This window comes from Nelumbo nucifera, chromosome 5 (genome assembly GCF_055504915.1).
Source record: "Nelumbo nucifera cultivar China Antique chromosome 5, China Antique-T2T, whole genome shotgun sequence".
Lineage (NCBI taxonomy): Eukaryota > Viridiplantae > Streptophyta > Magnoliopsida > Proteales > Nelumbonaceae > Nelumbo > Nelumbo nucifera.
The window spans coordinates 14,618,745-14,633,385 of NC_142653.1; the positions used below are offsets into that span (position 1 = coordinate 14,618,745).

The 14,641-nt window shown below is 45.6% G+C and overlaps 1 protein-coding gene across 1 annotated transcript; it reads left to right on the plus strand.

The window, feature by feature from the left end:
- Window positions 1-1,063: 1,063 nt before the first annotated feature.
- Window positions 1,064-2,279, plus strand: LOC104604606 (protein EXORDIUM-like 2). The gene has a single exon (XM_010269043.3). The coding sequence runs from the start codon at window positions 1,145-1,147 to the stop codon at window positions 2,066-2,068; it is 924 nt and encodes a 307-aa protein (XP_010267345.2). The 5' UTR covers window positions 1,064-1,144; the 3' UTR covers window positions 2,069-2,279.
- The last annotated feature ends 12,362 nt before the right edge of the window (window positions 2,280-14,641 follow it).

Below are 14,641 nucleotides of genomic sequence, written 5' to 3' on the forward strand. Positions count from 1 at the left end.
TAGACACTATCATCGAGGTATGGAGCTGAAGGGCCCCCGGCCCCTATCTGATGGGCTGTCATCATTGTTCAACTTCGCTTATAGGCCCTGTCCTACCGATATGCAACAAACCAACAACCTTTTCTAGTGCGCGACTGCGCGTAAGGCTTCACCTACTCTTTACTCTCACATCCCGGAAGCCGGAACCGGAAGGGAAGACCATCCAATCCATCGCGAAATTTCTTGACACGTTCTACTAACCCATATCTTTGGTCTTTGGAGGACGCAGGATTTGCACAATTGACCACCAACTCCCTCCCACACCACACCCACTCACATTTTTTTTTTTTTTTATCTCTTGTTCATGTCGTAGATAGATGAAGGGAAGGGCCAGGCGGCAAGCTAGGTTTGTATACTGGATTAAGTCGTGATGTGATTAACTCAACCAATTCCAATTTGTCTTATGGATGGAATTAGATTCCATCTTCTAGACAGAGGAGAGGAGAGCAGAGCAGAGCATACCAAATTATTACTTATCCCTAAAGAATTATTTTAAAAGCTTGATTAGATCATTCCTTGTGATGAGACATAACTTGTCTGATATGTTAATTAATTATAGGGATTCGCACTATTCAATCCTAGCATAATTAATTCGCACTATTCGATCCTAGTGGGACCAGCTTGCATTCCTGATGATCAAGTAATACTTGTTTTCAAAATCCAAATGGTCATTGCCATTGATCAAACTCGGATGATCTGATCAAAAAGTAAAGTATACTGATTACAGTGTATTGCCCGGTAACGTAACATTATCTCCGTACGGTAAAATATATCATGATAACACGGTCTTATCACACATCCGAATCAAAAATCAAAATGATGTAGCAAGGCGTCTGGCGTCTGGCGAGAGGCGTCTTCCCTTAATTATCAAGTCACCGGAAACCGGAGGGAAGACCTGACAGCCTGGCAAGCCTCCCGCTCAAAATTTGATCTCCAACCATTCAACAACACGTGGCAATCCTGGATTTTGGACACCATCGCTTCTACAGCTGTCCCTTTCTCCCTCATTATAAATAGGAATATCTCCTCTTAGAGGCTCCCTCGCTAACATCACCACCTAGGTCCGCAGTAATCAAAATCTCTCCAATCTCCCCTCCAAGCTCCAATGGCATCTATTTACCATTTCATTTTTCTCACAGTTTTTCTCTTACTCTCGAACTTGTTCGTTAACCCTTCTTCAGCCACCTCGAGAATGCTGGCTCTTGTTCAACAGCAACCGCTGGTTCTCAAATATCACAACGGCGCTCTTCTTAAAGGTAATTACACGGTTAACATCATCTGGTATGGCAACTTCTCCCCCGTCCAGCGCTCCATTCTAGTCGACTTCTTCCAATCCCTGAATGCTCCTATTCCCCCTGCACCCTCCGTCTCGTCGTGGTGGAAAATTACCGAGAGGTACAAAGTGGGTTCCAGCAACCTCATCTTAGGGAAGCAAATCCTGGACGAGAATTACTCTCTCGGGAAGTCTCTCAAGATTTCTCAGATAGTTTCTTTGGCTGCTAAAGCAGGCCATGTGAACGCCATCAACGTCGTCTTCACGGCGAAAGATGTGGTGATCGAGGGCTTCTGCATGAGCCGTTGCGGTACCCACGGGTCATCTCGGGGGACCGCGGGGGACAAGAGCAAGTTCGCCTACTTGTGGGTTGGTAACTCGGAGACCCAGTGCCCGGGTCAATGCGCCTGGCCTTTCCACCAGCCCATTTACGGTCCACAAACGCCGCCGTTGGTGGCTCCCAACGGTGACGCCGGAGTTGATGGTATGATCATTAACTTGGCGACAGTCTTGGCGGGGACGGTGACGAACCCATTTGACAACGGCTACTTCCAGGGGCCGCCAAACGCGCCACTAGAGGCAGTGTCCGCTTGTGGTGGAGCTTTCGGTAAAGGAGCTTACCCGGGTTACCCAGGGGAGCTTTTGGTGGACAAGACCACGGGAGCTAGCTACAATGCGCGGGGCGTGAACGGTCGGAAGTACCTTCTCCCAGCCATGTGGGACCCCAAAACATCTGCCTGCGCCACACTTGTGTAAACGAAGAAAGCGTACGCGGAGGTGGCCTCTTGTATCTATGTAGATACGGTTGCGGGTGGGGGTAGTGTTTGGAAGTTGAAACTACAGAACTAGGGATACACTGTTTTTGAGTTTGTTGTTCTGCGCTGCCGTGTAAATTTTTCAGTTTCCTTCTCTTTCTCTTGATATTAACTAAACAAAGACTGATATATATAAATAATATATTTATATATTTCTTTGCCTTGCAAATATTAGGTGAAAGATGAGAGTGTAAAGGAATATATGTTAAATATTTTCATTGATAATAGAGGATGATTGTAGTTGTAGGGATTGGTATTTGGTAGGAGTAACAGTACGGGCCTACGGTCTCGGCCACTAAACTATGGTGGGCCGGCCTGCTGCCCACAGTAAACGACTTCGGAGCCCAATATATATCAAAGATGGGCGTGGGCGTGGGCGTGGAACCAGTGGATATGGTGGGTGGGTTCTGGTTCTCTAATCTCTACTCTATCGCATTGTTTAAACAAGTTCAAAGGACGATTCTCCAAATCCGTGACCGTGAGCTTTGGTGGTGGGGGGGGGGGGGGGGGGGGGGGGGGGGGGTTGCGATGGGCTTGCGGCGTAAGGAAAGAGAGAGCATAAAATAAAATAAACGTGGTAAATAAAAAGAGAGGCAGCAACCCAATCTTGGCTTTAATTAGGAAAAAGCATCTGCATCCATCGATCCTGTACAGGTATGACAAACTCTCCCACAGGTGAGGAGGCCTTAAAACGTGGCTCATATGGGCTGCCAAGTGGATGTGTAAAGATAAAGTAGTTTTTGGAATAATTTATTTCTGAATGAACAGATGACATGCCACTTGACACGTGTCCCTCATCCTACTAGTAGAAGTTGAACAATCCCGAGGCACGAGGTACAATTTGGGCTATTTCTTCTGTTATGGGGAAATGGGCTATCAACTTGTAGTTTTTTTACTGTTTACATTTTAGAGTCCGTGAATGATGACTAATGTGGCTTTACAATACGTTTCTCTATCCCTTGGTTCTTAGGTCTATGACTCTCACATGACCGGACCCCCCTGTACATAAATTATGAGAGACAAAAACTCTAGCCAACAGGGGAGGGAGGGCCGGAGGGGGGATGCTGGCATGCTGCATGCACTTGGAAATTGGAATACTCGGCTTACTTTAAAATTTAATAAACTCATGTAAAATTACTTGCCTGATAAATCAGTAAAATTGATATTGGACGACGAGAGGGTTGTAGAGTTGTAACAAGCAAAGTTAAAAAGAAATACGGTGAGCTGAGGGCGGACGGGCCCATTTTGTTTTGTTTTATATATATATATATATATATATTTTTTTTTTCATTTACAGCCATTTTTTGTTACGTACCTACTCATCAACAACATGTTTAAAAAGAGGAGAAAAAGTGTGCAGCCTTATTTGGAAAGACTAAAGAGTTAGGAGCAGCAGTCAGCAGACTGCAGATGAGGTAGAGCCCTGAGCCCCCGGGCCCTTAATCGTTGACGATACTTTTCTATTTTACGAAACATATGTAACAAGGGAGTGAATTATGTTAGTTTCAGTTCAACCAGCCCGATCAAACCAATTCAATCTATAGATCATTAAATTAATATACGTTAAATTGGTAACATCTTACATACCTAATTGTAGTGGTTTTCGATTCTTTTTTTGGAAGTAGCGGTTTTCGAGTAATGAGGGCAAAAAGGATGTCGGCCTCTCTCTCTCTCTCTCTCCAACCCAACCCCTCCCCAAATCTGTCTTTCTTGGATACGCATCTAGAATCAAGAATAAGGAAAGCAATGCCGGAACAAGCTGCAAGCGGCGGAAAATTTGTTAAAGCAGTGGCCAGTGGGACGCAGATGCGCTCAGATTGCTGTAGCTTTTGCATATATAGATAGAGTCGGTCTTTATAATGATGAAAATAGCCAACAGTGGGATGGGATGGAGCAACCTTTGCAAGAAGAAGTTGACAACTTTTCAAGTGTACCAAGTTAATTATGTAAATAGAGAAAGGATCAAAGGAATGATGTACAAGTAATTTTCTTCCTGAAAATAAAAATAAACTTATCACCCCACAAACATCTTTAAATATGCTGGAGTCCGGGTCTCGGGCCAGCCCATCAAAGGTGCAACTCTACATTATACAGTTTCCTCTTTTTCACTTCATTTTCCTTGCATGCTTCACAAATTTAGGCTTTGTTACCTGCAGTGCAAATCTGAACAAGATACAAAATTCTACATTCAATTCCGTTTTATTTCTGCTTGTTTTTCACTATAACTTGCATTTTTACCTGACGTAAAATTTGTACCTTTTTGTATCATTTGCACTTGTTGGTAGTGTACATTTTGGACCCGAAAAAATGATACAAAACTAGAACCACCCTCCTACTGCCTTATTTCTCTTTTATAAGGTGGGAATCACACGGTCAAGACTCATGAGTAGTTGGTGGTGTGGGCAGATAAGTGGTGTTTGTTGGTTGAAGGGTTACCCATACATAGGGCTGTCGATTTGACTGGATTTGGCCCAATCCGATATTCATCCAGTTACAAATGGATTGGACCAAATCCGATCCAAATCCAAACAAATCAAGCCCAATCCAGTTTAAAATGCAAATGGACCGGACTGGATCCAATCCAATCCAAATTAAATAAAACTTTTGAAAAGTTACATAAAACCTTGGGAAAAAAAAAAACTACAACATCTGCAATCCAATCCTATTAAAAACACAAATGGACTGGATTGGGTCCAATCCGATCCAAAGTGAATGAAGAACCAAAATCACATGAAGAATCCCAAAAAATATTAGAAAAAGAGAGGAACATCTGTTGCAACTCAATCTAATCCAATTAAAATACAAATGAACTCGATTAGATTCAATCCGATCCAAACTGAATGAAACACCAAAATCACATAAAGAATCCTAAAAAAATATTAAAAAAATACATAAACATTTGTTGCATCCCAATCTAATCCAATTAAAATGCTAATGGGCTGGATTGGGTCCAATCCAATCCAAAGTGAATGGAACACCAAAATCACATGAAGAATCCCAGAAAATATTAAAAAAATATAGAAACATCTGTTGCAACCCAACCTAATCCAATTAAAATGCAAATGGACTGGATTGAATCCAATCCGATTCAAAGTAAATGAAACACGAAAATGACATGAAGAATCCTATAAAATATTAAAAAATATATAAAAAGATCTACTTCAATCTAATTTAATCCAGTTAAAATGCGAACGGACTGGATTGGGTCCAAACCAATCCGGATTAATGAAACTTTAAAAAATTACATGAATAACTCAAAAAGTATAAAAAAAAAACTATAGAAATTTCACAAAAATACAGAATTAGATTCAATCGGTCCAAACTACATTTCTCTTGAATGCAGAAATGATTTAGATTCAATGAACCAACTGCAAATAATGGTTGCCCATTTAAAATCAAACTTCATACACATAATACAAGTTTCTGAAACCTCACAATACAAGGGAAATTTCAAAGCCAGAAACAATGAAATAATTTACAATTAAATGGAACTAAAATCCAATTATTGTTGAAACAGCATTACCAATATCAATATCAATCTCTCCAAGTATTGGGAATTCAAGTAATTATTCAACAATACAATATTTGCATCTGAATCAGCTAAACTATGGCAGATCAAATTATTCTTTGGGGACACTACCTACATCTGAATCACCCTAATTACTGCAAACAATTTTGTAGGAAGTTGTTGGCATGCTTGCCCTTTTTGCTCATGGTTCTTGCAGTATATAAACTGTTTTAATACAAGCTCTGTTCTTCAAACTGAATCTCAGCAGCCCATCTGCATCAGGGGAAGCACGGAGAGGAGGAGCGTGTCAATGCACGGTGATGTGACCGTTTTTTGGTCAAGTACTATTTTTTGTGATGTATAAATTTTTTTTGGCTAAGTACCTCGTGTTTGACCCGGTGGTGACGTACCTTAGTGATGAGCTACTTGGTGGCGAACTTCCTGATGGCGAACTGCCCGGCAGTGCTCCCTGGTGGCGAACTGCCTGATGGCGAACTGCCTGAGGGCGAACTGCCTGGTGGCGCTGCCTAATGGCGAACTGCCTGGTGACGAACTGCCTTATGGCGAACTGCCCGGCAGTGCTCCCTGGTGGCGAACTGCCTGATGGCGAATTGCCTGGTGGCGAACTGCCTGGTGACGAACTGCCTGATGGCGAACTGCCTGGTGGCGAACTGCCTGATGGCGAATTGCCTGGTGGCGAACTGCCTGGTGACGAACTGCCTGATGGCGAACTGCCTGGTGGCGAACTGCCTGGTGGCGAACTACCTAATGGCGAACTGCCTGATGGCGAACTGCCTGGTGACAAACTGCCTGATGGCGAACTGCCTGATGGCGAACTGCCTGATGGCGAACTGCCTGGTGACGAACTGCCTGATGGCGAACTGCCTGATGGCGAACTGCCTGGTGGCGAACTGCCTGGTGGCGAACTGCCTGGTGACGAACTGCTTGATGGCGAACTGCCTGATGGTGAACCGCCTGATGGCGAACTGCCTGGTGGCGAACTGCCCGGCAGTGCTCCCTGGTGGCGAACTCGTCACTTGACTTGCTCCTAGGCGGTCTGCAACTCAGAGGATGGTGGAGCTCCCTGGTGCAGCGCTACCCGACTACCCCCCGCGTGAGGTGATTTTCTCTCCTTTGTAGACGGCGGGAGCTGAGGGACCTGCGGGAACTGAATCAGAGGACCCGGGGGTATTTTCCCGGCGGGGACTCTCCGATGCCTAAGTTAGCATTCTGATTACAGAGGGCTTGGAGAGAAATGAGAGAGTTAGAGAGTGGGGATTACCATACCCTTTTTTCCTCCCCCCAGGCTTTGGGGGTCGGAGTCCTTATATAGTTGTGCCCTCGCGGGTTAGGTGGGTGAAAAGCCTTCAAATGGTAAGACGTCATATCCCGTCAGAACCGGGGTACGGTGATGAACTCCTCGAGGTTGTCAGGCTGGCGCTTGTGCCAGGCGGCCAGGTCGGTGCCTGGGCCAGGTTGTCAGGTCGGCGCCTGTCAGTCGACGGGTCGGTGTCCGGGCCAGGTTGCCAGGCCGGCGCCTGTGTCTGTCGGCGGGTCGGGCCAGGTTGCCAGGTCGGCGCCTGTGTCAGTCGGCGAGTCGGTGTCCGAAGTCCTTATATAGTTGTGCCCTCGCGGGTTAGGTGGGTGAAAAGCCTTCAAATGGTAAGACGTCATATCCCGTCAGAACCGGGGTACGGTGATGAACTCCTCGAGGTTGTCAGGCTGGCGCTTGTGCCAGGCGGCCAGGTCGGTGCCTGGGCCAGGTTGTCAGGTCGGCGCCTGTCAGTCGACGGGTCGGTGTCCGGGCCAGGTTGCCAGGCCGGCGCCTGTGTCTGTCGGCGGGTCGGGCTAGGTTGCCAGGTCGGCGCCTGTGTCAGTCGGCGAGTCGGTGTCCGATCAGGTTGCCAGGTCGGCGCCTGTGTCCGGGTCAGGTCATCAGGTCGGCGCCTGTGTCCGGGTCATGTTGTCAGGTCGGCGCCTGTGTCCGGGCCAGATTGCCAGGTCGGCGCCTGTGTCCGGGCCATGTTGTCAGGTTGGCGCCTGTGTTCGGGCCAAATTGCCAGGTCGGTGCGTGTCCGGGCCAGGTTGCCAGGTCGGTGCATGTGGCAGGCTGATCCGGCCAGGTCGCGCAGGTCACGCCAAGCCAGCTAGACCGGTGCCCGGTGGGGGGGGACCAACTTGGTAAGTTGTTGCCTGGGGGCTTGCCTAGTTGTCACGAGGTGCCACGTAGACGGCCCTAAACCCAACTCATATCAGGGCGTAGGCAAGATAGGAGGCGACAGGAGACCTTACTACGCGCCCAAGGGAGACTCTGGGCCAAGTAAACCCAACACTTTTAAGTTCTACAGGAGACCTGAAGGAGACACTGGATACAGAGGTGGCCAGTTTGTGAAGAGGACACCTCCGGCACCATGCTTCATCTGTGAGGGAAAGCATTGGACTAAGGATTGTCCTAGTCGGGGGAAGCTCAATGCCTTGCTTGCAAAGCTTAGTGATGATGAGCATAGCGAGGAGGAGAAGGAACCAGGGGAGACAAGAATGGGGGCTCTACGAAGACTCAATGCAATGAAGAAGAAGGCGAGCCCGCAAGGAGCATCGAAGTTCAAGCCGAAGGGACTGATGTATGTAGACATCCGCTTGAATGGTAAGCCCACAAGAGCCATGGTGGATACTGGCGCTACTCACAACTTTATCTCTATGGAAGAGGCATCCCGAGTAGAACTTGCACCTACCCAGGAAGTCGGATGGTTGAAGGCTGTGAACTCTAATGCCAAACCCATACAAGGTGTAGCTCATGGGGTGGTCTTGCAACTTGGTGACTGGGAAGGGATGATAGACCTCTCAGTCGTGCCCATGGATGATTTTCAGGTTGTTCTCGGCATGGACTTCTTAACTCAGGTAAAGGCGGTGCCCATGCCCTTCCTCAACAAAGTGTGCATTTTTGAAGATCAGGCTCCTTGCATGGTTCCAGTTGTGCCAGATACCACGTCCACCCCCAAGATGCTCTCAGCATTGCAACTCAAGGATGGAGTGCGGAAAGGAGAGACCACTTACCTAGCCACATTGGTGGACGCCGACCTGTCTGACCCACTAACCGAGCATATCCCACCAGTGATTACAATGGCACTAGAAGAATTCCAGGACGTCATGCCTCCCACATTGCCGAAGAAGCTTCCCCCAAGGAGAGAAGTTGACCACAAGATTGAGTTGGAGCCTGGAACCAAACCACCAGCACGCCCGCCATACAGAATGTCTCCTCCTGAGCTGGCCGAGCTACGTAGACAGTTGAATGAGTTGTTGGATGCTGGATTGATTCAGCCTTCTAAGGCCCCTTTCGGAGCACCAGTCCTATTTCAGAAGAAGCATGATGGATCTCTTCGGCTCTGTATTGACTACCGAGCTCTCAACAAGCTCACCATCAAGAACAAATACCCCATACCTTTGGTGGCCGACCTCTTTGACCAGCTCAGCAGGGCCAAATACTTCACCAAGCTAGACCTGAGGTCGGGGTACTATCAAGTGCGTATAGCTGAAGGAGATGAACACAAAACAGCTTGTGTTACCCGCTATGGGTCCTTTGAATTTCGTGTCATGCCCTTTGGGCTTACCAATGCTCCAGCCACCTTTTGTACATTGATGAATAGAATATTTCATCCCTACCTAGACCAATTTGTTGTTGTGTATATTGATGATATTGTAATCTATAGTAGAACCCTGGAGGAACATGTTGACCACCTCCGTACTGTTTTACAGGTCTTGCGGGACAACGATCTATTTGTTAAGAAGGAGAAATGTTCTTTCGCCACAGAAGAGGTGGCCTTCCTCGGTCATATAATCCGAGCAGGCACAATCAGTATGGATCCAGCTAAAGTCAAGGCCATTCAAGATTGGGCACCGCCCACTAGGGTCACCGAACTTCGCTCCTTCCTTGGCCTCGTGAACTACTATCGAAGATTCATCTCTGGATTCTCAGCACGAGCCACTGCCCTCACCAACTTACTGAAGAAGACTAGTATGTGGACCTGGAGTGAATGCTGCCAAACAGCTTTTGATGATTTGAAGAGAGCTGTCTCAGCAGAACCTGTCCTCGACTTGCCTGATCCAAGCAAGCCATATGAGCTACACACAGATGCTTCTGATTTTGCTATTGGCGGGGTCTTGATGCAAGAAGGACATCCCATCGCCTTTGAAAGCCGTAAATTGAATGATACAGAGAGGAGGTACACTGTACAAGAGAAGGAGATGACAGCCATCGTCCACTGCCTCCGCACATGGCGACACTACCTGCTTGGCTCCAAGTTCGTGGTCAAGACTGACAACATAGCTACTAGTTACTTTCAGTCTCAGAAGAAGCTGAGCCCTAAGCAAGCTCGATGGCAAGATTTCTTAGCGGAGTTTGACATGACTCTAGAGTACAAGCCAGGGCCGATGAACAGGGTTGCTGATGCACTTAGCAGGAAGGCCGAGCTTGCAGCACTATCCACAGGTGAAGGTCCCTCTCAAAGCCAGATCAGACTAGACCTCATCAAGCTCATCAAGGAAGGACTCCAGAAGGACCCCATTGCTCAGAGCCTGTTGACAGCGGCTCGTGAAGGGAAGACTAGGCGGTTTTGGGTTGAGGAAGACCTTCTTTTGACAAAGGGAAGGCGGATGTTTGTGCCAAGAGTTGAAGATTTGAGGAAGACTCTCCTACGCGAATGTCATGATAGCTTATGGGCAGGACATCCTGGGTGGCAGCGTACCTTGGCACTTCTACAACATGCCTACTATTGGCCTCATATGGAGCAAGATGTTCGAGAATACACAAGGACATGCCTGATTTGCCAGCAAGACAAGCCCGAACGTGCCAAGCCTCTTGGACTCCTACAACCTCTTCCAACTCCCTCACAACCTTGGGAGAGTGTCTCTATGGACTTCATCAGCGGTCTTCCTAAAGTGGGAGACTATACATCCATCATTGTTGTTGTTGATAGATTTTCCAAGTATGCCACTTTCACCCCAGCACCAAAGCACCTTTCAGCTGAAGACACGGCATATCTTTTCTTCAAGCACGTAGTGAAGTATTGGGGAGTCCCACAGAACATTGTTAGTGATCGGGATCCCCGATTCACTAGTGCTTTCTGGACAGAGCTATTCAAGCTTCTTGGCTCGAACTTGAACTTCTCCAGCAGCAGCCATCCAGAGTCAGATGGGCAGACAGAGAGAATGAACTCCCTCCTTGAAGAGTACCTCCGCCATTTTGTATCAGCTACACAGAAGAATTGGGTTCGATTGCTGGACATTGCGCAGTTCTCCGTCAACACACAGAAGAGCTCCTCCACCAATCAAAGTCCTTTTGAAGTCATCACCGGCCAACTACCAAGATGTCCGCACAGCATCGTCAACGACCATCAAGGAAGAAGCCCTCGCGCCTTCACTTTCACCAGGGAATGGAAAGAATGCCTTGACATCACTCGAGCCTCCCTAGAGAAAGCCTCCAGAAGAATGAAGAAATGGGCCGATTTGGGTAGACGACCCGAGAACTTCCAAGTAGGTGACCTGGCCTTAGTAAAACTCCATACCCATTGCCTTAGGTTCTTTCGAAGAGTTCATCCTGGGCTTGTGAGAAAATATGAGGGACCCTGTGAAATCCTAGCCAAAGTAGGAGCTTCAGCCTACAGACTCAAACTACCTCCATGGCTAAAAGTACACCCTGTCTTTCATGTAAGCCAACTTAAACCCTACCATGCCGACAACCAAGACACCTCCCGAAACCAAAGTCAACGTCCACACCCAGCCTACCAACCACCCAAGAACCGATCCCTTGACTCCATCCACGACCATAGGTTGTCCCAATCCTCCCAAACATTAGAATGGGAGTACCTGGTGAAGTGGAAGGGACCTGCAGAAGAAGACACATGGGAGATTGCAGAAGACCTCCTTCCGTTCGCAGTGAAGCTGGACGAGTACCTGAGGAAGAATCTTCGAGGACGAAGATTGAATTGAGTGGGGGAGACTGTGACGGTTCAGCCACCATCAGCGCCATCAGCACGCCATCAGCATGCCATCAGCACACCATCTAAGCGTCCTGGGTTGGGTCATTGTACTCTTTTTGTAAGGGGGGTATGCCAATGGCAATTATGTAAATAGTAGTATGAATGTACAGTATTTTGATGTATCCTTTTGTCACTCCCCCAAAAGCTTAACGTACTCTTTGAGGGGAGGTAGGTAGTCGAGTGAGCTCATAAGCGTGTAAAGGTTAAGCACGAGATCCCCTCGACACTGTACTGTGTGCTTGTGCTTACCACTGATTAATGCAATACAAGTTGCCTTTTGTCTAATTTGTGTGCACTCTTGTTTCCTTTTGTGTGTTGTTGCTTGCATTTGTAGGCTTTCTCGACCCCAATCGAGCGCCGCACGGGGCCCCGTTGATCAGCCCCGTGACAACGTGTCGCAATTTCACTGGAGGGCCAAATCTGCCCTCATCACACGGAAATAGAGAAACAAGTCAAACAACCCAAGAAACTTTATGGGCCTCGTGGTTAAGAGAATTTGACTGAAGTACATTTGGTTACGGTTGCGATTGGGTCCAATCCAAACTCAGTCCATTGATGGACCGAGGGAAGAAATCTGAAAAAAAAAAAAAAAAAAAAACTATCCTTGGTGAAGCCAAAAAATGAAAGAGAGAAACAAAAGCTAAAAACCATCAACGTTCTTGGCAATGTGTGCCAATGAAGAGGGTTCTTAGATATTAAAACCCAAAAAAAAATGAAAAAAAAATAGTGGAAGAAAACTACACACTGTTGCATTCAGTCCCACAATGAAAGATGAAATAAGCCCGCTTGAGAGAGAGAAAGAGAGACCACACTAACGCTGAAGTCGTTGGAGAGAAACCCTCTGATATACTTTCGGAGAGTGAGAAAGAGTTGCCAAACCCTAGACTATGCTTGACTTTGATCGATTTGAGCGGATTAATGAACAGACCTTTGAGTCTTTGGACTATATCCGATTTGGTCCACTAGTATACTGAACGATGAAACATCGGACCAGTTCAATCCGATGCAACAATTCGGTCCATCCAAACCGGTCCAGTTGTTTACGGTTCTGATTAGGTCCAATCCAAACTCGGTCCATTGACAGCCCTAGCCATAAATGTATAACATGTATTACCTATCTGTGTAGCATTTGTATGTATGATTACAATTGAAGCTAGTCTATCTACTCTAACACAACCAATGTAGAAGAGAGAGAGAGAATTAAAGTTAAATGCTTGGGAAGATGTCTAATGGGTACCCATCATGCAACTCAATCGACCAATCTAAAAATTGATCAAATTTGGTTGTTAACCATATACAACCAAGGGCATGTTTGGAACAGATGCTATTTCTCTGTTCCATTTTCTTAGAAAATAATGCTGCATGGGTATGTCATTTAATCAGAAATATGTTTATTGGGACCATTTCTGCCACATAGGATTTTTTCAGTGCCATAACAGAATTGTTACAGTAAAAAAACGAGAAAACAACTCTCATATCACACCTTCCTAATTCTCAAGACATGGTCTAAAAAAACCTGTTTCAGGAAAACACCTAACAAAACAATCAGTGTTGTTACGAGTTAGTGCATCCCCTATTATTTGGAGTCAGGAATTTGAGTCAGTCAAATTTGTTAGTTTACAGATTTTTATTTGAATTTTTCTTTAGCCATGTTCTGTCGTTGTTTGTTTTTCTTTAGCCATGATTGAGAAATATTAGGAAGCAGTTAGATTTATTTTTCTTATAAATTAGAGTCCTGTAAACTCAAGTATGGCAGAGTGACTTGAGTCTTTACTTTCAAAATCTGTTTTCTGTTATCATTAAGTAATAAATATATATTTTCTGTTCAGTTCTTTTGTTATATGGTATCAGAGCCAGGTTTGCTGCCAAGTGTTCAATTTTATTTCATTGTTCAATGAGAAATATTGTTGAGAGTTTTCTTTACTTTTCCTGTCACCATGAATGGAGGAAATAGTGCTTCTCAGATGACTATTGAGAAGCTTGTTGGCACAATTACAAATATTGCCGTTTGTGTATGGAGGCCTACCTTGAAGGACAAGATCCGTGGGATCTTGTTTCCGGCGATGATACACTTCCAAAAGATACTCCACAGCTTGCTGATGCAAAGACGAAAATGGAAGATAAAGTGTGGGAAGGCTCTGTTTGCACCCAGAACATTGATCAATAAGGAGTACATTGATCATGTTCGTGAGCTTGACTCTCCAAAGGAAATTTGGAACACTCTAGAAGATTCTGTCGTTGTTTGTTTTTCTTTAGCCATGATTGAGAAATATTAGGAAGCAGTTAGATTTATTTTTCTTATAAATTAGAGTCCTGTAAACTCAAGTATGGCAGAGTGACTTGAGTCTTTACTTTCAAAATCTGTTTTTTGTTATCATTGAGTAATAAATATATATTTTCTGTTCAGTTCTTTTGTTATATGGTATTAGAGCCAGGTTTGCTGCCAAGTGTTCAATTTTATTTCATTGTTTAGTGAGAAATATTGTTGAGAGTTTTCTTTACTTTTCCTGTCACCATGAATGGAGGAAATAGTGCTTCTCAGATGACTATTGAGAAGCTTGTTGGCACAATTACAAATATTGGCGTTTGTGTATGGAGGCCTACCTTCAAGGACAAGATCCGTGGGATCTTGTTTCCGACGATGATACACTTCCAGAAGATACTCCACAGCTTGCCGATGCAAAGACGAAAATGGAAGATAAAGTGTGGGAAGGCTCTGTTTGCACCCAGAACATTGATCAATAAGGAGTACATTGATCATGTTCGTGAGCTTGACTCTCCAAAGGAAATTTGGAACACTCTTGAAAGATTATTCACCCAGAAAAATGCAATGCGACTGCAATACTTTGAAAATAAGCTTGCTTCTTTAAATCAAGGTAATATGTCCATTTCTGATTATTTCATCAAGGTCAAAAATGTGTGTGCAGAAATTTCAGAATTGGACAGTGAAGAATCTATATAAGTGATGCAA